Consider the following 26,054-nt stretch of genomic DNA (forward strand, 5'->3'; position numbering starts at 1 on the left):
GTTCATTTTGTTTTTCTGGTGTGAGGATGGTCATGAGACAATCCCTAAGATAGTTTGATCTTTTTGAGAAAGGTCATGGACAGGAATCTGGGAGCTGGCATATAAACAGAATCTGTTTTGGGATTGTGGAGAAGGTCTGGGCCTGAAAATAACCTGATTGGAGAGTAGGAGTCAGATCCAGTAGCAGAGCCAAAGCCTGTGGACTAACCATGTGATAGAGATTAGGTTTCAGGGAAGAAAGTTTGGGGCAGGGTGAAGGGAGATTAGGAGGCATTACAAGGTAATAGCTCAGACAGCCCTTCAGAGAACTTCCAAAAATTTACTAGGTCTCAAAAAACAAAATCACTTTTCTACCCCACTCAGAATGGCCTCTGCTCAGATTGCTGCCTTAGGTGTCTTCCTCTTTTACCTCTCCCTCACCCCATGCCATGTATTTACTGAGAGCCAGCAGAGCAATAATATTCATTCCCATGTTGTGAATTATAGACATAATAATGATAACTTAAATTTATTGGCATTTAAGTGTTTACACAATGTTATCTTTATTACAGTTCTGTAAGGTAGGCTTCACAAGTCCAATTATTCTTAATTTACAGATGAGAAAACTGTGGCCCAGAAAGATTAACAGTCTTGCTGTCCAGTCATCCAGCCAGTAAATGCCACAGTCAGAACCGAAGAAAGCAGTAGATAGCCTTATACACCTCCCCCTATCTTTGTGCCCTTCCCCAGCTCCCTCCTCTTTCAAAGCTAATTAAGGCCTTCTCCGGGGCTTGGTGCCTGCCTCTGGCTGTTCTTAGGGTTCTTCCAGATGGCTTTCTTCTATAAAACACTCTGAGGACAGGGCAGAGATACTAAAAACTCTCTGACATCAGTGATGCCTCAGAATTGATGTAGCTCTTACAAAACCCACATGCTTACTACTCTCCCTATAAGTGTCCATGGCACTCTGGGGGTCCGGGAAGGTTTCCAGAGTCAGAGGTATCTTCATCCTTGCCTGAACTTGGACACTGTAGCTCCTGTTCCTGGTACCTAGTATTTTCCTTTGGACTGAAAGGATGAGGAAGAAAATCTGGTATGAATGGGGAGGTGGTAGAATGGGGAAGGTCATATAAGAATAAGAAAAAAAAAAATCCTGAAATTCCAACAACAGTGACCTCCCCAATGGAGTTTAGGTTCAATTCTGTGATACCAGGTTACTAAGAAAAATCTACTACTCCCTCCACATAGCCTTAGGAAGGTTCAAGAAATTTGGATACACCACAAGTCAAAAGGCCGTATGCGAGGGAGAATCAACTTTCTGATAAGACTTTGAACCAAGGGACAGCCTGATGGTGTCTCCCTAACACACGTGTACACACACACACACACACACACACTCACACCTTCTTTCTGTAGGAACAGATTCAAATTAATAATTTTAAAAGCACTTATTAAGTACCTACAGTGTGCCAGGGACTGATCTAGATTCAAAACTGAAAATAAAATAGTCCCTGCTCTTTAGGAGTTTATGTTCTGTTGGAAGGATACAATATGTACAAAACATAGTAAATACTAAATAAATGCAGAGTAATTTAATCATGGCTCAGCAGCACCAACAACTAGGAGAATCAGGAAAGGCTCCTTGTAGGAGGCAACCCTCAAGCAGAGCATTCAAGGGAGCAGGGTGGAAGATGGGGGAGCTCCAAGATGGGGGAGCAGGGAGAGCAGCCCATGCATAGAGGCAGCAGATGGAATATGGTGTCTGGGAATCAGCAGGCACATCTGGAGAGGCAGGGTGGAACGAGATTGTGAAGCTCTTCAAACGCCCAACAAAGGAAGCTGCATTTTATCCTAGGGCAGGGGTTCTTGACCTTTTGTCCTAGCATGGTTATCATATGGCAATCTGGTAAAGCCTATGAACTCAGAATCATGTTTTTAAATCCATAAAATAAAACACATTGGATGATAAAGGAAACCAATTATACTGAAACACAGTTTTCAAATATTTCTTTTAAAAAAAAGTTCACAGACTTCAGATTAAGAACCCCTCTTCTAAGACACTAAAGAGCTACTAGAACTTCTTAAGCAGGGCAGTGACATGGTCAAAAAGATGGTGGGAGACTCAGAGATGGTGGTGAGGCCATAAGTCACTGTAGGCCTACTGAGGAGTTGGGCTTAGGACTGGCCCAGTAGGGTGAACATAAACTTAGCAATATCATCTAGGAGGCTAATTAATGATTCTCCCCCGCAGGGAGGCACAGTGATAGGTAGCGCCCGGTGCAAAGATTTCTTTGAACGTCCAGGCCGACTTCAAGCTGCCCGCAACCTTGTGAAACTTGGGATTACCAATTTATGTGTCATTGGGGGTGATGGCAGCCTCACCGGAGCAGACACTTTCCGTGCTGAATGGAGTAGCCTGTTGGCTGAGTTACAGAAGGAAGGTGAGGAGCCCCTGCCGTGGTCTAGTCACTAGACTGTGGTGCTACTCTCCCCTCCCTATGCCTGCCCCCATCCCCCACCAGCCTGCTAATTCTCAAGAACTCGACTTTGCAGTTGGAAAGGTACTGCCTAGAAGTACCTTTGGTCGTGTCCAACTCTGTGTGACTCCATGGACATGGTCCGTGGGGTTTTCTTGGCAAAGATACTAGAGTAGTTTGCCACTTCCTTCTCCAGTATGTTCCCATTGGACAGATGAGAAACTGAGATAAATAGGAGTTAAGTGACTTGCCCAGCGTCACGCAGCTAGTGAGGCTGGATTTGAGCTCAAATCTTCCTGACTTCAGGTCCAGTGCTCTATCCACTGCACAGTATTGCCTAGCAGTAAAGAACAGTTAATGTTCCCTACCCTGACCTTTTCTACTGCCTTCTTTTTCACTGCCCACTCTTGGGTTTGTGGTTCCTTCCCTTTTCATTATGGATTTCACATGTCTCAGTATCTAGTACATACATGGCTTTTGGTCTGCTTCCTACTTGAAGGCAAGATCACAGAAGAAGAGGTGAAGAAGTCCAGCTACCTGAATATTGTGGGCTTGGTTGGCTCCATCGACAATGACTTCTGTGGCACAGACATGACCATCGGTACTGATTCTGCCCTACACCGTATCATAGAGATTGTGGATGCTATTACCACCACAGCCCAAAGGTGGGAGAAGGGCTAAGAGCTGGGAGATATGGCAGGGTGGAGGGTTGGAACAGGCTGCTTAACTGGGGTATAGGAGTTGCAATGACTTTAACGACCACTGTTCTAAGACTAGGATAGTTTTTGGACTAAACTTTACCGAAATGACCCAGCTTGTCCTTCTCCTTCACTAAATGCAAGTTTAACATTTGGCAGTGAATTCAGGACATCGAGGCTATACCTTGAATATGCAACCTTGGAGCTTCCAGAGTCAATGTGAACCCCTCTGGGGTTGGAGATAGGGCTGAGTCAGTTCTGAAGAGCCCCCAACATCCTTCCCTTACTTCACCCCACCAAAGTAGATTTTGATGTGCTTCCTAGAGGTTCTAGAAGATTTCATTTCAGTCCAATCCTTCTTTCTCTTCCCTTCCCCCCCCAACTGATTTGGAGTATAATGGAACATGAAATATGTTTTAGAACTGACCGTCTCCCCATCAGTTTCCCTCAGGCCTAGGAAAGACACTGAAGGATAACATCAATGAAGTAAAGTGGCTTCCTGAAATTTTGCCTTATTCCCAATCTGGATTTCTGGATCCATTGCAGTATAGTTTCTCCAGGGTCCCAGAGGGCAGGCTGGAGAGCCTACTAGTGATATCCAGGTCTCAGTGATCAAAATTCCTGATCTTCTCCTATATTCATCTTTTGCAGTCACCAGAGGACTTTTGTATTGGAGGTGATGGGCCGGCACTGTGGGTAAGGGCTCCATCCTAATCCATTCACCCACCCCCCATGGACTCAGGACTCTGCACTACCTTCTCATTCCCATGTCTAACAGAGATACCACAGCAACCCCCTTCTTCTGGAGTGGTTGTAAGGGACAGGAATTGGACAGATACTCCTCTAGTCTAAAGGGTTTTATAGAAGCGCTACAACTCAGGACCTCTTGCTGCTCATCCCACACTCCTGCCTACATCCACACTCACTGAGGTTGGAGGGCCATGGTGGCTGGATTTACATTTCCCTGAATATTCCTTTGGAGATGGAATTAGAGTAGAAGATGCCCCCAACCTTATCATCTCAAATTACCTATGGAAACCCCAGACCTCTCGTCTAGGGTAGATGATTGATTATAGTGTGGGGGATGTCTTTAGAGGACAGAATATTTGTACCTGGGAACAGGTTAGAATCTGGTTGGGTGCAGGAAACTGACTAGGTGGAGACATTTATGGAGTGAGGCTTCTTTGGTTCTCACCCCAGATATCTCGCCCTGATCACCTCTATTGCCTGTGGAGCTGACTGGGTTTTTGTTCCTGAGTGTCCACCAGATGATGATTGGGAAGATCATCTTTGCCGCCGGCTCACTGAGGTAAAGGCTCCCTATGTATCTCTCTCTCTGTCTTTATCTCACTGTCATTTCTAACAACTATTCTTGTTCTGCTGAACTGCCCTTATCCCACTGACTATCTCCTATTCTTGGGCAGACAAGGTGTCGTGGTTCCCGTCTCAACATCATCATCGTAGCTGAAGGAGCAATTGACAGGCATGGGAAACCCATCACATCTGAGAACATCAAGGATGTTAGTGGCTGGAGGCGGAGGGTCCCCAGTTAATACACCTAACCCATCCCCACCCCTCCTTCCTTACAGATCTCTGAATTCCCCTGAATTCTTTGTGTCTCTGTTCCTAAATCCTTCATTCCTATCCATTTTCTTCTGTCACTCCCTCTTTGCCTTCTAATCCCTGATCCCTTTTATCCCTAGTTCTCTTATCCCCTAAAGATGTCTATAATTTCCTTAGCATTATGTAACCCCATACTATGCTCTTCAACTCTCTTGTCCCCAGAAGAGCTCAGTGCCTTCCTAATCTTTCCTTCCTTCTGTCCTTTCTTGAGTATTGTAAAATGTTTGATTATTGTAAGAGGTATATTCATCCCATTCCAAGTCTTTCTATGACTGTTTTCCTTCTTGACTTGCTTGATATCTCTTGTCTCTATCTCTTCTTCAATTTTCCCTCTCTACAGCTGGTGATGAAGCGTTTGGGATACGATACACGCGTCACTGTCCTGGGACATGTGCAACGGGGTGGTACCCCCTCAGCTTTTGACCGAATTTTGGTAGGAGCCGTGGGATTTTCTTGTCCTGTCCCTCTAGAAGCCTCAATTTGTTGGTTTCCTTCTTTAACTCCTTCCTTCTCAACCCTATCCCTCTCCCATCTTCCAGTGGGCCAAGTATGAGGTAGATAGGTAGGGGCAAGGTACTCTGCAACAAACAAATTTCTCTGTGCTATGGAGAGGAAGCCTGAAAATCTTAGATCTGTGTTCTTCTCAATCCAGCCCATCCTTCCCAAACATAGTCCTTCCAACTCCTGCTCCTGACAGTGCTTACTGAAGAGAAGCTGTAGACATCTGAACCGGTCCACTGACAGGGCCTTTTTTCTGTGCAGATTTATATGGGGATTTCATAGCCACAATGGTAGCCTTCTGCTGTTGTGTTTTCCCCCTGCTTCTGGGCAGGAAGAACATTCTCTTGTTCCCAAACAGACAAGGATTTTTTCTACAGTTCTGTAGATGGAAACTTGACAACCTTCCTAAGTAACAAATCCTAGTATCATATGACACTGAAATTCTCTGATGATCTTCCTAGTCTGGTGGAATTGCTAATCTTTTGCTGTATGGTGGGTACTAAGACAAAGTACAATGAATTCAAGGCCCCAGTTCTTCAGTTTAGAACATAGATATCATTTAGAATGAGTTTTTGGTCCCTTGGTTCTTCTTAAACTGAGGCAAGAGAAAGGGCCTTACCCTTGATTCTGGTTGCTCTCCTGATTCCCACAGGGTAGCAGAATGGGGATGGAGGCTGTGATGGCATTATTGGAGGGAACACCAGATACCCCTGCTTGTGTAGTAAGCCTCAGTGGTAACCAGGCTGTGCGTCTACCACTAATGGAATGTGTCCAGGTGGTGAGTATCTCCCCCAAATCTCACTCCCAGCAGACCCATGTCTGAGCCTGGAACTCATGGAATCTTAGGTGGAAATCCAAGGGACTTTTGGGAGATGGTAGCCATACCTCTTCCACTATGGCCATAGGGCTGAGAGATCATGAGCATTAAGAATGAGGCAAGAATACTTGAGTTTAATTCTTAGTGCAATCTAGGTGATATTCTCAGGGCCTCCATTCTTCTCGGGCCTAGGAATTCCAAAAACTAGCAAGACAGGCAGATGACGGTGGGAGTTTTTTTTTTTCTTCACATTGTCTGGTTGTTCACCACACTGGTGAAGCTGGAATGCTGAAAGTTGAGGAAGATATTGAGGAAGATATCAATAATAAAGAACCCTACTTTTTGTTTTCCGTCACTTAAAAAAAATCAAGACTCTTCCCCTGGGTGGGGAAAATCAGGGGGAAAATTGGAAAACTGAGGCCCTATAAGAGACCTCCTCAAAGAGGAAAGGAATTCTCTGGGTATGTAAATCCTATTCTGGAGCAGTAACTATGACTGTGTTCCTCCTTCAGACCAAAGATGTGACTAAGGCCATGCAAAATAAGAAGTTTGATGTTGCCATGAAGCTGAGAGGCCGGTAAGCGAATGGTTAAGAGACAAGGGAGCTACCTGGGTGGGTACTGTGGAAGGACAGGGATTAGATGCCAGAAAAGTCTGCATGTGGCAACTCCTGGCAAAAGATATGGGCTTTCCAATCTTGTTCCTCATCCTGTTTGCTCCAATTACTTCATTCAAGAAGATGACTGAAGAGTGACCAGGAGGCCTTGTGCAACCTAAGGATTGTGAGATCATGTATTTATAGCTGGAAAGTTATCCAAGCCAGCCTTATCTTTTTACGTTGAGGCTCAGAGATATTAAACAGCTTTCCCAAGGTTACAGAGGTCAGGTCTTCTGACTCCAAGTACTTTGCTCATTTCTGTTATACCACTGTGCCTCCTAATAAGCTCTCAGGGGTCACCAGCTTCTGCTGGACAGTTAGGGAACAGGAGAATTAAGCTTAGAGTCTCTTCCCAGACCCTTAGCCTGCTTTAATGCCCAACTGGGGCAAGTGGTCAAAGTGATGGGTCCCCAAGGCTACTGGGCAAGGGATTTAACATGATTATATTTTCCTCTTCTGCCTGTCCTCCTTTCAGGAGCTTCCAGAACAATTGGGAAGTATACACGCGGCTAGCTCATGTCAAAGCCCCAGTGATTACCCAGGTATTAAGAGACCCACCAACCCAATTTTTCAATTCAGCTTCTTCTAATGCTTTCCTGTAGGATTATTACAATTCCCCAAGCCCCCTCCCTCCATCCCTAGTCTTCCAGGTGCTTTTACCATAGCTTCCAGTAAGAGTACTCATGCCCCGTGGATCCTCTGAGGTGTTTCCCTTCCCCAGGTTCCCCATGATTCAACCACATATATTGCCCCTACCCCTTGACCCTTCTATGTCTTTATTTCTCTTGGCAAAGGAAAGGTGGGGGTGGAAGGGAGCAGTTAGGGAAAAGGATTTCTGTCTCTTCACTCTGTACTGGGAAAGAGTGAAAAATTTAACAGGTCCTCAGGTACTTCTAAAAGGGTTTCTCATAATTAGATGATGATAGTAACCGGCATTAGTGATCATTGGGGTCCTGGGACTGCAGTCGGAAGGGGAAATTAGAACATGTCCTGATGGGACAGAATATACAAATCCCCTCAAAGATCTCCACCTCGCCCTTTTAATGATTCATATTCCTCCCCCCTCTCTCTCCTTCTCTCCCTCCTTCTCTTCCCCCTATCCCTCCCACAAGGTTAAGAATGTAGTGGCTGTGATGAATGTAGGAGCCCCAGCTGCAGGCATGAATGCAGCTGTTCGTTCTTCTGTAAGAATTGGCCTCATCCAAGGCAACCAAGTACTGGTTGTACATGATGGCTTCGAGGGGCTGGCCAAGGGTCAGGTATGAGGAGTAAGATTTACAGAGGAGGGCACAGATTCTGGGAGCCAAAAAGGAGGCATGGGGGGGAAGGAGTAGGTATGAGGGAGTAAATTTTCATTTTCCCCAGGTTCCAACAGGTCTGGTGGGAGGGAGATACTAAAAAAAGTGGGGTCAAGGTCCCTCTGAAAATGAGGGATACCAGAAGATACCAATCTTGGTTCAGGATGCCCATTGTGTTTGTTTTTTGCTCATTTCTTTTTTTTAACCAGCTTAGTGCTGAGTGTTCTTCCCTTGTAGATCGAGGAAGCTAGCTGGACCTATGTTGGAGGCTGGACCGGGCAAGGTGGCTCTAAACTTGGAACCAAGAGGTAAGTGGGTATTATTAGAACCTTTCAGGATTATGTCATTGGAGTTTTGTTGCTTCAAACTCAGGCTAAACCACCAACAGTGGGCACCATCTTACTGGGTCATTAGCATTTGCACCTTTCTCAACTCTAGACCTTTCTGTTTTTGGGCCTTCCATCATCCAAGCTCAAAGGTGCTTCAAGGAGGGCAAAAACACTGACCAGAAAGTTTGTGATTTGTTCAACTATGAGGTCTTTTCAGTGGGAGGGTTCTATCTCTAAAAAGTACTCCTCTAGATTTTCTTTTATCCTTACCTGAAGCTCATTGCATCTATCAGGACTCTGCCCAAGAAGTTCTTTAAGGAGATCAGTGCTAACATCGCCAAGTTTAAAATCCAGGGCCTGATCATTATTGGGGGCTTTGAGGTGAGAAAAACCCCTACCCTGAATTCTTAACTCTATTCTTCTACCCTCCTTCTAATGCCTCTTTTCTGTACTGTGATCATTCCTTTTGACAATGAACTTTTCTGCTTCCTTCTCTCCACTTCTCCCCTACCCTTTCTTTCTCAGGCATACACAGGAGCTCTGGAGTTGATGGAGGGCCGTGCAAAGTTTGAGGAGCTCTGCATCCCTTTTGTAGTCATTCCTGCTACTGTTTCCAACAATGTCCCTGGCTCTGACTTCAGTGTTGGAGCTGACACGGCTCTCAATGTTATTTGCATGGTGAGGGCCCCACAACCACCTCTCTGCCCTTTTTGCCAGCTGCTATACCCAAAGGCCCCATCAGTAAGAGTGGGGCATATTTTGGGGGAGAAGGAAGACATTGAACAAGAGGCAAATTTTCTTCCCTTGGACCAAACAATGGCAGTGCTTTGGAAGTACTTCTGTTTCTTCAGACAATGAGAGGGCTTGTTATCACTACATTCCTAACATCCATTCTTCCCCCCGTTGACATTTTTATATGCCTTAGTAGTCTGAAGATGTCTTAGTTGTATTCCCATACCAAATTTCTCTTCATGCCTGAGTTCAAATAGTAGAACTTCCTTCCTCTGAGCAGAAGGGAAAAGAGGCTACAGCATTTCCATCACATGAGACTGGTTTTTGTGGATTACCCCCCTGAATAGCAGAGGGCTGGATTTGATAATTTGCTAGAGATACCTGCCGCCTAGGGAGGGTGGAGCCTGTAAAATGTCGTGTTATGAATTAGTGGTAAGGAGTTGGAGGAGCCACAAGAATTTCTAACCATTCCCTACCCTTTTCCCTAGACTTGTGACAGACTCAAGCAGTCAGCAGAAGGTACCAAACGACGGGTGTTCATCATTGAGACCATGGGTGGTTACTGTGGCTACCTGGCTACCATGGCAGGGCTAGCAGCTGGGGCTGACGCTGCTTACATCTTTGAGGAGCCCTTCAATATCCATGACTTGCAGGTGGGAGCCCAGGCTAGGACCCGGACAGCAAGCCCAATGTCTGACTCCACTGATAACCACCCACTCCAGCTCTCAGGGAACCCTAGAAGCATCCAGAGTTCAAGAATAAGGACTGATTGATTGACCTCTGTGGCATACAGCAGGAAGCCTAGAAGAGGGATGTTAATGTCCATTTAGGAATCTTTCCAACTACCCACCTGAGTGACCCCCTTCTCCATGCTACACAGACAGGCCATCCCCTTTTTTGAGCTAGAGCTCTGACTCCTACTTTCATATAGGAAGTATGAGGCTAAGAAAGAGGAAGGGACTTGCTGTTTATTATCCTTCATATTGAGGAAAGGCCATGAAGCAGTTAAATGGAAGCTTGTTAGAGAAAGAAATCACCAGAAGCCCTGAGGAGGAAGATGGGAAGCTGGGGCGCTGGGGCAGGCACCAAACCTAAATCAAGGGTGGCCTGCATTTTCCCATTTGATGGAGAACTGTATGTCACATAGTCTCTAGCACACAAACACCCATACAGTAGCACTTTAATCAGGTTCACCAAAACATATTCAGCCCAAATAGGAGATGGGAACTTAAAGCCACTAGAGAGGGAAAATGAGCACAGAGCAAAGCTGTGCCTTCTGTCCCAAGGTTTCCCTTTCCTAGTTCTCATTGCTGAATAGAAGTCCTAGCCTGACCCTAGAATGACACCGAGCCCAGCATGCATCTGTGGATTCCATTTACAACCAGCTTTTCACCATGTTGGCCCCCTAGCGTAGAGGACCCTATTATGGAAGGAAGGGAGAATTTAAGTACCTGTCCACCATTCAATGCCCTACCTCCACCCCCTCACCCAGCTGAGCTCATAATCTACTATTGCTTATTCAGGCAAATGTTGAACATCTGGTGCAAAAGATGAAGTCGACAGTGAAGAGGGGATTGATTGTAAGGTATTTTTTGCCCCCATTTCCCATACTTCCTCCAAAAAAACAGAAAAAAAGTCAGAATTCAAGGTAAACCTGCGTGAAGGCCCATAGTTAGGAAAATGTTTAATAATAGGATGGAAAGGACAGGAAAGGGAAGTCCTATCATCTATGTCAGTCACTGATTGAGGGAGGGAGGGAGGGAAGCACAAAGCCCACAACGGATACATGGGGGAGGAAATGGGAAAGTTGGAGCTGCAGCTGCTGGATCCTAGTCTCTGCTCAGCAGGAATGAGAAGTGCAATGAAAATTATACAATTGATTTTATCTGCAACCTGTACTCAGAAGAGGGGAAAGGTGTCTTCGATAGCAGGAAGAATATACTGGGCCACATGCAACAGGTAGGGGAACTCATACATGTCCCCAGACCCTCCCTTCTCCAATCTCAAGATCCCAGCCCCTGCCATTGATGTTTTTACCCATCCCCTTCTAACCCTTTCACCTGGAAAAGCCACCCCTCTGAAGTCTCACCTGCTAGGACAGTGGCCCCCTTGTGGCCCACTCCCAAAGTCTACTGGCTTCTTTCCCTCACTCCTCTCCTCAGTGTAAAGCCAAGACATTGGATAATTAGATGACCTTATAGGGTGGGGCTTCAAGGAAAGGTTCTTATTATTTCCCTCTCCCTGAACCAAAAGCACAAGGAAGAAACAATATATTGAAAACCCAACACTTTACTATGAATAATACTTCCTACTTAGCTAGCACTTTCTGCATTTTATAACTGAAGAAACAGGCTTAGGGAGGCGAACTGAGTAGCCCATGTTCATGTAGTATGGACAAGAACCTAGATTTTCCAACTCCCTGGTACACCACTCATTCTATTATATCACATTTCATTGCTGAATGTAAGTCCTGGCCTGACCCTAGAATGACACCAGGCACAGCATGAACCTACTTACAATCCACCATGTTGGCCCCCAGGTGTAGAGGACCCCATTATGGGAGGAAGAGAGAATTTAATTGTCCACCATTCCATGCTCTACCCCCATCCCCTCTCCCAGCGGAGCTCATTATCTACTATTGCTTATTCAGGCAGAAGTTGAACATCTGGTGTAAAAGATGAAGTCGACAATGAAGAGGTTTTGAATCTTTTCCTCTAGGCCACAAACACAGGGCAGGCTGAGAGAGCCTTGATGGGGAGATAGTTCAAAGGAATACAAACAATGTGTGTGTTATGGGAGGGGAAAGTGCCATAAATGGATCAATTTTGCCTACTTCACACTTTTGTCTAGGGGTGACTCTGTCCCTCTTAACCAAATTCCATTTTTCCTGATTTATCATCTACATCCTCCTGTCCCAGGAAAAGCTTTAATATCTTCTTTCCTAAGACAATAGTAAGTGTACTTAGACTAACAAGGGCAGGGACACTGCCCTGAGTGGCAGTCCCACAGTAAGTGGATAGACTTGGAGTGCCAGCACAGAACCAGGTGGCCATGCGATACCAGAGGGAAAGCTTCTCTGCCATCATCTCCCCTTCAACACACCAAACATGCACAGCAAAAGGGCTTGCTGACCTACTTACTGACCTGAGCCTTTGCATTTATTTCCTAGTTCATAAGTATTTCAAGTAATTTCCCTGCTTGGGTCTCCAGCATCTTATCCTCCCACCTCAAAGGCACCTCAAAATTTCTTCCTCTTAACCTTAACCCATGGCTCTTTTTTCTCAACTTTCTCCTGTACTGTTTTTAGGGTGGAAGTCCAACTCCATTTGACAGAAACTTTGCTACTAAGATGGGAGCCAAGGCTATGACCTGGATGTCAACAAAAATCCAAGAAAGTATCCGTAATGGTAGGTGAGGCTAAAGGGGGAGGCCTTGGAATCTGTCCAGCACTTTGCAGGATGAGAATCTTACTGACAAACTCTTATTGCAGGGCGTGTTTTTGCCAATTCACCTGAATCAGCTTGTGTACTGGGGATGCGTAAGAGGGCCTTGATCTTCCAACCATTGTCTGACCTCAAAGAAGAAACAGACTTTGAGTGAGTACCTTTATCCCAGTTCCAGAAAACTCTTCCTTACGTCTCCCCAGCCTCATGTCTCTTCCTTAAGAATGCTTAGTCTCTTTTACTAAATCCCTTTCCAAAATATTCTCTTCTGCATGACAACTCCTGGACCCCCTAGATTTATTTTTTGCAGGTGACTGGTGCTTGGAGGCTGCCAGCTGACCCTATCTTATTTCTCTACAGACACAGGATCCCTAAGGAGCAATGGTGGATGAGAATTCGGCCTCTCCTCAAAATCTTGGCCAAATATGATACTGACCTGGACACTACAGAACATGCTCACCTGGAACATGTCAAGCGTACGTCTGTGGACTCTACAAGCCCCTGAGTAGATGGAGACAGCTGCAAGTGCTCAGCTCACTCTCTGGCTAGTCCATGCCTAGACTCCTTATTCTTGAATTCTCAGTGTTTTAGCTCCTTTCTCATTAAATTTTACCTCACCCTATAATCACAGCCACAAGCAAGTGGCTCAATCTTAAGACCTGGAAGCACACGGCAAGTTGGGTAGCTTCTCCTCCACATTTATCTGTTACCCTAAGCAGATTCCCTTGCCAGATGTCAGTCACTCGGTTACCAGTTTCCTAAAAGCAAGTTTTATTTATTTCTTTGTTTGTAATTTGGACAAAATGATTGTGGCTTTCTTATTGCTTCTGTTGAAGTGGCAAATGCTGTAGGTATAGTAATAAATGCTAATGTCATTGTGGTTTTGGCTCACCTTAGGCTATCTTCTTTAAATGAGTTATGACAGTACTAGCTACTTGTCTCAGCTTGTTCTCATAGATCACTTATGATCTATGCATTATAGGTTGGAGGAGTCAGACTGCTCATCACCTTCAGGCCCTCCCTTCTCCACAGTGTTAAAATCTTTCTTACCTCCCTTCTCCATATTGCAATAATCTCTGTAATGTCTACAGTTTTATTTAGTCACAGAATTCAATACTGTTGGAGGAGCACGGCACTTACTTTGGGTCACCTAGAACCAAAATCAGAACATTAGATTTTCTTGAGACTATAGCTGAGATTTTACATTTCTCATGGGGGCACCCATTGTAAGGTCTCATGCCACTGAACATCAGGTATATGTTCTCCACAACTTCCACAGAAGTGTGTTTTTGTCTCATGCCACTGAACATCAGGTATATGTTCTCCACAACTTCCATAGAAGTGTTTTTGTCCATCCACATCCCTCATTTTCCTAAGAGGAAATGCCAGCCTCAAGTTTGTTTTTTTTTAATTGTTGTTTTGCAAGGATAGCTACTCTTTTTTTCCTTGTTGTCCTGCTTTTTTTCCTGCCATTCACCAGTCAAATCACTGAGGAGGTTAAAAAGGAAGAGTTTGCCTTCAGTACACCATCGTTGTTAGAAGCCAAGACTATAATCAGGGCAGCTAGGTGGGCAGTGGATAGAGCACTGGTCCTGGAGTCAGAAGGACCCAAGTTCAAATCCAACCTCAGACACTATGTGACCCTGGGAAAGTCAATTAGCCATTTGCCCCAATTCCTCATCTATAAAATGAGCTGGAGCAGGAAATGGCAAACCACTCCAATCTCTTTGCCAGGAAAACCCCAAACGGAGTCACAGAGAGTCAGACACAATTGAAATGACTCAAAAAGACTATGATCAATTCTCCTCAAGTTTAGATATATAAGATGTAAATAGAAAAATAAATCACCAGGAAAAATAATTTTATAACTATGTTCAGAGTGCTTGTCCAAACTTAGAAACATAAGGGATATTAAAAGGAGGTTGAGTTCACAGGATCAGAGATAGGAGAAACCTTAAAGGTCATTTAGTCCAACCCCCTAATTTTGCAGATAACTGCAAATGAGTTGTGATAGGATTTGCCAAAAATTACTCTGAGCCAAGACTTGAATTCAGGCCGTCTTACTCTAAATCCAGTGGGATGCATCAGCTTCTGGGAGAAAAGCAGATTTAAATCTTAAAGAGCAAATATATACTTCCTACTGCAAGTTGTTGTTTTTGGTTTTTTGGGGGTTTTTTTTAACCCTCTGGAGCTAATAATAAATGAAAACATGTGAAGCTGAGTCTTTACTTTAAGCCAAGAAATGAAATGATAAAACATTTATGTAGAACCTCCCTAACAAGAACACAATACCGGAATAATGAGCTTATCACTTTCCTGAAGGCAGGTGATTTTTCACTGATGTTTTTGTAGCCCCATCACCAGGTAGTGCCTAGAACTTCACGTCTATTGAACAGAAATGCAACAAAGTGAAACAGGAAGGCTAGGAGGAATACCATTTGCTGAAGGCCTAAGAATTTGTAAGTAAACAATCAGAGAGAGCAGGGGATTTCCTATCATGCTTAGACTCTGAAAATCTAGTCAAGCATGATTTTTTTAATGGAAGAAAAACTATTTTCTCAGAATCAAGATGGATGGAACTAGTTATAAATTAAAGTGAAGTGGGAGTTTCTCAGCCAGCTAAAAACATTTGTTAAACAGAGGGGGAAAAGACAACATGCCATAGGGGAAAAGGCGCTGGACTTGGAGTCAAGAGCCCCAGGTTCTACTCCTCACTCAGCCACTTAAGTGGTATGAATTTTGGGCAAGACATTTCACCTCACCTAGTGTCATCAGCTGTAAAATGAGAGAATGGGCCTCTCTATTATACTTTCTATGAAATGAAGGCTACTCCTTTTTCCATGTGGGTATGATTCCCATCTATCTACCCAAACCTTCTGAAAATGATTTTATTAATGTAGTGTCAAGCTTAGTGACATGTGAAATAGGGGAAGAGAGATTTACATTAGGTATCACCATAATGTATGACAGAGAAGGACACAGGGATATCGTAGTTAGTTACACCTATAAGGGGAAAAAAAGGACACAAAAGAATATCCAGAAAATAACTCAAACAAAGTAGGTATTTAGAAGCTCCCCTTTGGAACTACTACTCTTCCCTATAACCTCAATAAATGTAACACACAAATAACAAAAAAAAAATCAGATTCACCTTTTTTTGGACCAGACCTGTGATTTCAGGTATCTCTTAAATGAGGAAACTCTTTTGGTCAATACCAACTGGCAACTGTTCGGTACTTTATATATAGTCTTAATGTAAATGGGGTACTAACTGATTTGCCCAGGGTGACAAAGCCAGTATGTATGGAAGAATTTGAACCCAGGTCTTCCTGAATTCAAAGTCTGCTCTTTATTCAATATATCACACTGCCTTTCTCCTCACTTATTTTCAAGTTACTTAAACAGATCCCATTCCTATTTCGCATATAGCTTCCTCCCACCCTTTTCCTTAGGTCCTTCCTTCCCCCCTCAACACACACACACACACACACACACACACACACACATAATAGTTTTTTGTTTTAGTCAAGTATTCCTCAGATTACTTGATTCAAAGTTTAGGAATATGGAAATAAAAAGTTCTATTGACCCAAACCACACTTTTCTAGGCAGTTGGTTCTTCTTCATATAATATCTCCCACTACCAACACATACATACACACAGCCTGAAATGACTAAAATGTCAATTAATACAAAGCACAACTTAACAACAGAAAGAAAAACAATTCCAAACATTTAGTAGAGTTTTCTATACAGAGACTATGAACTTGAGCTTGGAGGAAAGCAGCTAGCTTATACCTTTCCTTTCTAGAATCAAATACTAAATGATCTAAAGGATGGGGAAGATGGCTTCTTGGTGCTGTTAGAACACCTAATTGGGGAAAGTCTGAAAAGAAATACATTTGAGAAACTAGCATTCGCAGGACTACAGATAACTATTTTCTTTACACTGGAGAGCAGCCAAGTTAATTCTGCTGTACCACTCAAACAGGTAAAAAACAGGACAGCTTGTTGTTTCTTATGATGGGAAACAAAGGAAAATTTCCCCCTCAATTACATGGCAATGCTAGTATGTCATTCAGTTAAGTCATTATTAAAATTGCACTATTTAAACTGTTATATTTTCTTCTTTAGACTGTGAACGATGTTAACTGGTCTGTTTTTTCCCTGAATATCTCCAATGACCAATTAAAAAGCTCCTAAAGAGTTAGTAACCAAATCTTTCTGCAGGGAAATCACACACCCTCTTTAAATACATTTAATTTTCCTAAAGAAATTCAGCTGTGCAGCTGGCTCCAGCTGCATGTCTCCTAAATGAGAGAGAACATGGAGATCTTTTCCTTTAGAAGGTGCAAATATCAAAAGCTGAGTAAGCAATACACACACTTTCTGCAAACAAAAAAGCACTGGATTTTTTTTTTTTGTTTGTTTGGCTTAGAGGGAGGTGGCAAGGATGTTATTGCTGTGATATGTTGTTTCAAAATCTATGCACCAGACATGAACATCTGCATCCCACTTCCCCATGACAGAACAGGACAACTAGGTCTGCAAAGCAAACCTCATGTAGAATTGTTGTGTGATGGCCCAAGCTCTTCTTCAGTTACTCTACAAGTAACAAGTATTCCTTCAAAGATGCTGGCAATGGCAGGCCCTTTACTGCATCTGGCAGATACTGGAGTCCCAAGCTATGTCGAACAGCATATCGAGACAATGTTTTTAGGGTTCCTGGGGCAGAGCACAGCATAGTCAGTTTTTCACAAAGTTGCTGGTCCTTGGCTACCTCACCAGGCATGGTGCCATTTTTCCGTAATTCAAAGTGTCCGACGGCCCTGTGGAGGAGCTCAAAGCAAGAATCCTCTTTTTCTGTTCCTAGTCCCCTAACCAACAGAGCCACCAACCGGGAGATAGGTGTCTGGCCCTTTAAGTTGGTGACCCTGACCTCTGCACCATAGTCAAGGAGGATGCTAACACTCTCAAGGTTTCCCTTCATGGCTGCCCAGCTGAGTGGTGTGTCATTGTTGTAATCCAAGGCATTGACAGAGGCACCACTTTCTAGAAGGGCCCTTACACACTCAGCATTATTCTTAAAGGCTGCCCAGTGAAGTGGGGTATCTCTGTTGCCATCTAGTGCATTGGGGTTTGCACCATATTCCAACAGGACTTCCACACAGGCTTCATCTTTCTCAGCTGCATAATGGAGAGCCGTCCGGTTGTAGCCGTCTAAAGCATTTACCTATAAAAAGAAATAACAAATACATTACAGTGGATATAACAAGCCAATACAGAATGTCAGGCAGATCCAAATTATTCATCTACACACCATCACTAATAATCTATTATGCTGCACAAGGAAGTCAATAAGCAAAAGAGAGATGATAGGTACATGGGGGGGAAACAGCTTTGAATAATCATATACGGCAATAGGAAGGCAAAGGAAGTTCAGAGAAAAAGGCATTGATTATTTGGCAGTACCTATTTTAAATGAGTACATTTTCCATATCTGTAAGGTTAGTCTAAAGTTCCCTGGAAATAAGTTTCGAAGGTTGGGTAGAAAGGAGGTGTTTCTATAGTAGCCCCATAAAGCTCTTAGCAGAGAAGCTAGTTGATATTTCTTTAGTAAGAAGAAATATTCTGTTAGGATTCCAAGGAGGAAAGTTCAAGAAGAGACTGTAGAAAAGATTCTTTAGTCCTAAGTACTTAATTAACAGGAAGATCCAGTAGCTATCACAAATACAATTAAGGCTGTCAAAGGGACAAAATAGAACCACCCTAGTAACAGAGGAGGAAAGAAAACCTTTAAAGCACTGAAGCATACAGACAGTTGTTAGTTACAGAAAAATGAGCTCTGAACTCATGGACTCTTATCTATTCTGAACCATCCAGGGCTCTGTGGTTATCTTTCCTCTTCTTTCTTATCTTTTGACTACGCTGCTACTACTTAGTACTTCCATAACAGGGTAGGGTGAAAAGGAGGAGGACGCAGCTTAAACTCATCTTTTGCTACTAAGCAGTGAAGGGAGAGGTTTGGTGAAGAAAAGTTTAAACAGAGTAGAAATTTTGGATTATCACTTTTATCCTAGTTCTTTTTGTCCTCTACAGTTAAGGACAATCTAGAAAAAGCTCTAAAATATACAATATTATTAATTTGGACAAAACTATAAGGATGTTAGTTGCTATATTCTAATCCATAAGCTCATTCAGCTGCCTTAAAATAGCCTGCTATTGGCCCTAAACTCGTGATGGTCACAACAGAAGGAAAACAAGATTGAGACCAATACTCAAAATAGCACAGAGGTGGGGACGACAGCAGGGAAGGCAGAATTCTCAGGAACGGATGAAAGGTATATCTTTGTTTTCATTTAATGTTGGGAGGCTGTGTCTGACATCAGGTCCAATCCTAGACTGGACAACGTAAGAATGAGGGTTGGGGGCTGACTTCCTTTGTATAGTTCCAGTTCATTCTACAGGCAAAAAAAAATAAAAGTTTCAAGGGTATTGAAGAGTGCCACCCAAACAAATTGGCTGGGAACAAAAAAGGGAAAGAGAAATTACTCCTCACTAATACCAACAACAGTTCAAATTAAGGAAGGGGGAGGTGACTGGGGTACACAATGGGGCTGATAAACAACAGATATTCATGGCTCTAGCTAGCCACCATGATGCCTTGCAATAAAAGTGGTTCTAACCAATGGCACCACTAACCAGAAGGTAAGATAAAAGGTGGTGAGGTATGGAGGAGAGAACTGATTCTTAGAAAATATGATGCTTTTCAATGAAGTGTTAGAGTGCGTTATTAAAAACAAATTACCTCAGCTCCTTTTTCCAAGAGTAACTCCACACAGTCAGCATCTGACACCATGCACGCACAGTGCAATGGCTTCAGTGTGCCATGAGTACAATTCACATCGGCTCCCTGTAGGCAGAAAAACAGAGAACTTTCATCAGTTTTGCCTAAGTAGTGAGACCCTAATCAGACTAGGAAGAACTTGCTATTTTGAGGAAAGCTGGAATGGAATGAAAATGGAATCATGTCCCTCTCCCATCATGTTCCTAAAAAGCTAGTCAGACAGGCAGGGAAAAGGCTCAAGACTGGGTACCAGGGAAAATGAGTCCTGCCTCCACGAGACATGCCATGCAATATAAATACAGCAACCCAGTTTCTTCATTTGAAAACTAAAGAAATATAGCTCTACTGTTGGAGACAATCAAATTGCCAATTTTTTCTTTGAATCACGCTAAAACAACCTTTATTAAGAAGCCTAACTCTCAGACCACCATCAAAAGCTCAATCCTATCATCTGTACTAAGAGTGAAGCCCTTCTTAGACTAAGCAGAATTTGCTATGTTGAAGAAAGCTGAACTATTGAAACACTTTCCTATGCCACTATGCTCTTTAGCAACAACTACGGCAACAACACTATCAGCATGGGGACCAGGAAAACCAGGTAACAGCTCTCCTGCCCTTTAAATGATGCTTTTTTTTTTAATATTTGAAAAAAAAATTTTTTGGGTGAGACCATAGGGGTGAAGTGACTTGCCCAGGGTCACACAGCTAGTAAGTGTCAAGTGCCTGAGGCCATATTTGAACTCAGGTCCTTCTGACTCGGGGGCTGGTTGTCTAATAACTGCACCACCGAACTGCCCCTCAATGATTTTTATAGGTAGCTACACCTAACAAGAATGGAATGAAACTTAATAGCCACTTTATGTTTACAAAACTTGTGTGTATCCACTGCTACTTCAATAGGTAGTAGTACCAGTCAGCAGCACAGGAATTTTAAAGGAATACAAATAAATGTGGAAGGGCCTAAATGAAGTAATGCAAAATGGTTAAAAAACAACAACTAAAATACAGCACACACAATTTTAAAGCATGTAAGAGGAAAAGGACTTGGAGTGACTGAAAAGTTATATTTTTTTTACACACTGAAATTAAACTGTAAATAGTTTCCAAAATACAGGATTTTGTTCCATCTGTTTAGTTTTTGTTGTTATTTCTGGGGTTCTTTCTTGGCAAAGATATTAGAGTGTTTTGCTATTTCCCTCTCTAGTGTGTCCCCATTTTACAGATGAGCAACTGAGGCAAACATGGGTTATGTGACTTGCCCAACATCACAAATATAGGTGTCTGAAGCTGTATCTGAACTCAGATCTTCCTGACTCCAGGCTCAGTGCTCTAAAACCCATCGTACCACCAAGTTCCCCTCTCCCCAAGTTGGTTTTACTGATATTCAATAATGTATCTTTCATAAAATACCTAATTTTTAAAAATGGTACAACAGGTAATAAATTACTTAAGAGAAATAAGAGTTCTAACTGCTCTATCCCAGACATGGAAAGATCAGTGTGCCAAACGGAGAACCACTTGTACAGAATGACTTACATAGTTATATAAGTTGTACAGTGTTTCTACCTTCCTCTGCATGATATCTTAACTGGACTTTAACCACTAGGCATGTAGAACTCAACACATGTCAAGACAAAAAGGCTACTACAGGGTGACAAAGGGGAGAAGGGAAGGAAAACTGAAACAAAGAACAAATAAGAATCAACAGCTTATCATCTCCTAGATAATAGAAATTTTACTCTGTGCAGAGTTGATGCTTCACGCTTGTAACACAACATGGTCCCCCAGGTTTCCATTTTACCCCTCAGTGGTTTCTCACAGAAGCAGCAGGATACTCACCCCTCTGATCAGGTCCTCTACGTTATCATGAGGAAAAGAACGTATAGCAGCAATTGTTCGAATTAAGCGCTCTGAGAGAGAATATTTGCTCTGAATGCTCTGCATAATATACCACATACTGGAACTCATCAAGGGCTCAGGATATGTTTACATGCTCCAAACTGCACAAAACAAGGAAACATTTTTTCAATCACAGTGAAACAAGCAGATTATAAATCATTAAGTGAACAAGGGAAACCTGGCCCTAGGTGTCGTATGTTGTAGCCCATTCTCCATTCCAGCGCCCAGGGCTTTTCAAATGAAGATATTGAGATCCACAGGCAATCCCCTGGTTTACAAATAGGTGTCTATGTGGGTACAATTTATGAGGCCCTGCATTTCTTTTGTCCTAGCAATAAGGAATTATTGAAGGTTTTTGAGGAGGGTATGACATGACCAACCTGTCTTTAGAAAAATCCAGTATTTTTTATACCATACTGTAATGGCAAGAGTACATATGGGATGGTGTTGTTTTTTTGTGGGGGAGGGGTATTTAAACATGTAGGATACTCTTCGTATGCAATTCCTTCTACCAATGAAGATCAGCAATTGATCTGCTAACTTAACATCTCAAAGTTGGCTGAGACCGTGAAGTTAAGAAGCTAGTATGTATCTAAGGAAGGAAATGAACCTAGGCCTTCCTTACTCCAAGGCCAGCCCATTATTCACCATGCTGTCTCTTACTTTACTTTTCCTAAACTGTGTTCCATGGAACCTTCGGTTTCAAAGGATGTGAACAAGGTTTCCACAGGAAAATTACAATACTAGCAATAACATAGTGAGTATCAAATTATTACAAATGCTTATTATTGTAAAACATTTGGCAGTACTAAAAATAGGCTTAATGTTCTCTATTTTGTTCCTCAATTTCTTCAATTTTCTTTTAATCTGGGGATACTCTCCCTTAGACTAACCAATCCTTTCCTTCCCCTTCTCTCCTTCTGTCAAGTTTCAAAGTATTCCACTGTCTAATCAGTTTGGGAAATTCTTTCATCATACTATAAGAAAGAAAAACAATGACACAGTTGCTTAGTTCATGTCTTTAAAGGAAGAGTGGAGAACAAGGACAGAGTACCAAGTCAATATACCCAGAGACTCTGAGATACCCTCATTTCAGGGAGAAATTTTATTTTAGGAAAAAATACAATGTAATAATTCCTGGGTCATGTAAACTAAGGAAAACTGCAAAATGTGTTCAAATTCTATTACACCAGGAGTCTGACTACAAAAGGATTCATTTGTATAAAGGAACCATTCAGGGAGAACTGAAAAATACAGTATTTTTTTTTAAAGGAAGATTGTACAATTTCATAGAAACATTACTGAAAAATTTGAAAAGAATTCTAAAGCTGGGACCTCAGAAGGATCTAGACTAACTTCTAGATGCTGGAGAATACACCTCGAAAATAAAATGTTACTGATTCAGACTAATAATGGCTAGCATTTATATAGCACTTTAAGGTCACAAAAAACTCTCATTTGATCTTCACAACAAAGGTGAGAGACAGGTGCTATTATTATTTTGATTTTACAGATGAAGAAACTGAGGCAGACAGAAGTTAACTTGCCCAGGATCACACAGCTAGTAAGTGTCTGGGGTTTGATTTGGTTCTTTCTGACTCTAGGTCCAGCACTCCATCCACTGTGCCATCTAGTTGCCTCAATTTCATTTTTGCAATAATTGATCAGTGCAGCTGATTATTACTGAGGGTAAAAGTCTGAAATAAGTAGCATATTTGAGATTTTTATGTTTGTGATACATTATTATACGATGTTATAAACATAAGGTCGCCTATTTATTCATGCTCAGTACTTTGTATATATAATGATAGTTGAAATCAATTAATTTTAAAATATGCAATTCAGACATTTCCCTAATTGAGTGGAGACATTCTTCTTCGTGTTTCTTCTGGGAAAATAAACTTCTTCTGTATTAAGCTTTTGCTTACTATACATGGTTGTAGAATTATTTTCTAGTTTTAGGTATTTTCTCAACTAGTTTCTAAATGCTTCAAAAAGTGTGTGTGTGTGTGTGTGTGTTTAATTCTCCTCATTGATTAAATGATCGACATCAGACATAAAAAAGTGGCCCTGGCATTACACAGAAGTAGCAGCAAGCAGAGCCCTGGACATGGGAGGCTAAGACTACCCAAACTTGGTGTCAGCGCAGGCTGAAGACTACATTAACGAGGAGGGCCCAGGACAAGGTGACTTCGGGGTCCGTGCACTCGTGCAGTTTTCATTCCGTTCTGTGGCCCCCCAGCACACCCCTTTCCCTTTCTGGGGCTGATCGCCCCCCGGTTTTCCTTTGGCCGGAGTAGTGACAATCAACCCCGAGGTTCTTGTCTAAACTGAAGCGATGTTTACATGATGAACGTGGCCAACGCCTCCCCAAGCCCAGGTCCGAAGGTTTGGCATCAGCAGCCAGGTTTGGGGTCATAGTCACTCCAACCGTTGGGGCTGCGTGAAGGGCAGTGTCGCCCGAAGCCGGACGAAGGGACAGGAGGATAGACAGCGCAGGAAGCCCTCGAGGAAACGTGGCCGGCTCCTAACCCCCGGGCTGCCCTCCTGCCAAACACCACGGGCCCCCGGGCTGCCCAGGGCGCGACGCCGGCGGCCCCGGGAGACGACAAGAGGCCGGGACCCGCCGCGGGGCCCTGCTCCGGGAGGCCTGTTGCTAGGAGGGGGGCGGAACGGAGGCTGCCCGCGGGGCGCACGCTCCAGCGGCTCCAGGCCGGGCCGCACCGCCGCCTCTCCCGGGGGCAGGGGGAGACACCCGCGGGAGGAGCAGGGGGACGGCGCCGCCGCTACCTCTCCCCACAGCGCGGGCCTCCGCCCCTCCCTCCTCCCGGCATCTCGCCCGAGAGAAGTGAACGGGAGAGATGGCGGCTCCGTTGGGGGGGGGGACGGCTGGGAGCCAGGTCTCTGGAGGTACCGGGCGGTGACGGAACTGGGAGCTAGGCCTTACCGAACCACCAAGTCCGAATGGGTACCGACAACCGCTACCAAGGCTGACCCGGAAGCACAAGGTGTCAGGTGCAGGTCGTTCCTCTTCGGACTACCAGAGGACACCAGGGGAGCCAATGGGCCTGCGCACATGCCTGTGACCGGGCGGCGGAGGGCGCCTGCGCACGCTCTGGAGCCTCGGCTCTTCCACGGGCGGGGTCTCTTCTCAGTCTCCCTCCTCTCGCAATTAATAGCTGGCACTGCCCCTGGTTGAGGCGTGGTTCTAGAACCCCAGGGGAGGAGGGGCGGGGGAGTGGAAATCAGAAGGCCCCTGCTTCCTTCACTGCTCCCCCCTTTTTTGTAACGAGCCTCGTAACTGAGCAAGTCAAGTCTCAATTTCTTCATCAGTAAAATGGGTGGCAATTTAATGCTTGCTTTGCCTATCTCACCCGTTGTGCAGAAAGAGGCTTTTTGTAAGCTTCTAATTTATGTTTCAATTCTTTGGATTTGGGCACTCAGTAAAGTCATGGCATTGACTCAGCCTGATTTTTTGTTTTGTTTTTGCTTACTTGGTTCCCAATCCAAACTACACCCCAGCTGTGGTAATTCCATTCATCATAGGCGTATGTTGGCCCATCCCTGGGCAGATTGTGATCTTTCCTTTCTTGTAAGCACATAGCACTTACTGTCTGCATAATTTACTTCAAATATATAATATGCTACCTTATGTTTGTCATGTTTCTCCACTATTGCAAACTTTAAAAGAGTGAGGACCATACCTCTGCTTCTGGAAGGCAGTGTGGTATAGTGGAAAGAATGCTGTACTTGGCTTCAGAGAACCTGCAGTTCAAAGCCTAGCTCTGTCACTGTGTGAGCTTTGGTAAGTTATGTAAGTCCTGTAGACCCCAGTTTCATCATCTGTAAAAGAAGTGAGTTGGACTAGGCCCCTTCTAACTCTAAATCTAAGATTCTTTCAATTCCTCTAGTCCCTAGTGCAAGTGCCCACACCTAGTGGACAATGAATTCCCATTGTTTGATTTTCTGCTTGACCATTTCATTAGCACCACCCATTTTAGGATTAAAAGTCAAGGGAAGATTATACCCCACCTAAAAGGATTTGTGTTTTTCTGCATACTGTCTAGTTATCCTACTTCTTCTTTCCTGTGCTAATTAGAGGATTAAATGAGATCATCTATGTAAAGCACTTTGCAAACCTTAAAGCATTATATAAATGTTGTCATAGTAATATGAAACATCTACTCCTTTAATATCTATGGCATAAATCTGCATTTCAAGCTTCCAACCAGTGAATATTCGACCAGCTTCGTGGTCCTTTTACATTAGGAACCATTTGTTCTTTATTGATGTGCTGTGTTATAGTTGGGATTTTTTGGTGGTTGAGTAATCCTGTCTCTTTTACCCTCCTCATTGTGGAAGCTTGCTAAAAATTCATGTGTCGGTGGACTTGGAAGAAGGTGGTGCTTCTAGAGAGCTGCCTTCCCTTCTCCACAGTGCTCCTTACTGCTAGACATAACTCTCTTCAACCTATTAAGAAAGTGCTAGCTGTCTTTACATCTGTAGTATAAGATGCAAAACAGAAGAGTCAAAAGGACTTCTTCCACTTCAGGGAGTCTACTTCCATAATAATAATTTCCTCCTGCCTTTCTGCAGCATTTTACAACTTGTTGTACAAAGTGTTCATATCCATTATCTCATTAGATCTACCCGAGGTAAGTGAACTTATCCACAGCATTCAAAACTTCTCCATTTGCTGTAACTGATGGTTCCACATATGAAAGGTGTTTTGATGGAGCACCTTTGTTTTCTT

At 43.4% G+C, this 26,054-nt stretch overlaps 2 protein-coding genes across 4 annotated transcripts in view; one reads left to right on the forward strand and one right to left on the reverse strand.

Moving 5' to 3' along the window:
• The window catches only part of PFKM (phosphofructokinase, muscle), a 28,439-nt gene extending 15,004 nt beyond the window's left edge, over window positions 1-13,435 (forward strand). For both annotated transcript variants that reach the window (XM_027844416.1, XM_027844417.1), the window contains exons 5-23: window positions 2,231-2,420; window positions 2,956-3,121; window positions 3,806-3,850; window positions 4,355-4,463; window positions 4,579-4,674; window positions 5,118-5,210; window positions 5,931-6,056; window positions 6,608-6,672; window positions 7,229-7,295; window positions 7,866-8,012; window positions 8,289-8,359; window positions 8,674-8,761; window positions 8,906-9,058; window positions 9,601-9,765; window positions 10,636-10,697; window positions 10,960-11,071; window positions 12,420-12,519; window positions 12,603-12,708; window positions 12,916-13,435. In XM_027844416.1, the coding sequence (XP_027700217.1) occupies window positions 2,231-2,420; window positions 2,956-3,121; window positions 3,806-3,850; window positions 4,355-4,463; window positions 4,579-4,674; window positions 5,118-5,210; window positions 5,931-6,056; window positions 6,608-6,672; window positions 7,229-7,295; window positions 7,866-8,012; window positions 8,289-8,359; window positions 8,674-8,761; window positions 8,906-9,058; window positions 9,601-9,765; window positions 10,636-10,697; window positions 10,960-11,071; window positions 12,420-12,519; window positions 12,603-12,708; window positions 12,916-13,060 (2,106 nt within the window). In that variant the 3' untranslated portion in view covers window positions 13,061-13,435. The remainder of the gene's footprint in view (window positions 1-2,230; window positions 2,421-2,955; window positions 3,122-3,805; window positions 3,851-4,354; window positions 4,464-4,578; window positions 4,675-5,117; window positions 5,211-5,930; window positions 6,057-6,607; window positions 6,673-7,228; window positions 7,296-7,865; window positions 8,013-8,288; window positions 8,360-8,673; window positions 8,762-8,905; window positions 9,059-9,600; window positions 9,766-10,635; window positions 10,698-10,959; window positions 11,072-12,419; window positions 12,520-12,602; window positions 12,709-12,915) is intronic.
• A 1,332-nt stretch (window positions 13,436-14,767) lies between these two features.
• Window positions 14,768-24,382, reverse strand: ASB8 (ankyrin repeat and SOCS box containing 8). Of its 2 annotated transcripts, XM_027844496.1 has the most exons (4): window positions 24,249-24,382; window positions 21,242-21,402; window positions 19,364-19,468; window positions 14,768-17,788 (listed from the first exon to the last, which is right to left on the reverse strand). In XM_027844496.1, exons 2-4 carry the CDS (start codon window positions 21,368-21,370, stop codon window positions 17,156-17,158), a joined length of 867 nt encoding a protein of 288 aa, XP_027700297.1. In that variant the 5' UTR covers window positions 21,371-21,402; window positions 24,249-24,382; the 3' UTR covers window positions 14,768-17,155. The 2 variants fall into 2 exon arrangements, with proteins under 2 accessions (XP_027700297.1, XP_027700298.1); XM_027844497.1 differs by lacking the exon at window positions 21,242-21,402 and having other exon boundaries at window positions 24,249-24,381.
• Window positions 24,383-26,054: the final 1,672 nt, after the last annotated feature.

Source organism: Vombatus ursinus, unplaced genomic scaffold (assembly GCF_900497805.2).
Source record: "Vombatus ursinus unplaced genomic scaffold, bare-nosed wombat genome assembly UNPS02014941.1, whole genome shotgun sequence".
NCBI lineage: Eukaryota > Metazoa > Chordata > Mammalia > Diprotodontia > Vombatidae > Vombatus > Vombatus ursinus.

Coding starts and splice junctions, on each gene's coding strand:
- ASB8 (XM_027844496.1), bottom strand. CDS start 21,370: ATGAGTTCCAGTATGTGGTATATTATGCAGAGCATTCAGAGCAAATAT. Junction 19,469..21,241: donor TAGAGGACCTGATCAGAGGG/GTGAGTATCCTG, acceptor TTCTGCCTACAG/GGAGCCGATGTGAATTGTAC. Junction 17,789..19,363: donor TCTTGGAAAAAGGAGCTGAG/GTAATTTGTTTT, acceptor TTCTTTTTATAG/GTAAATGCTTTAGACGGCTA.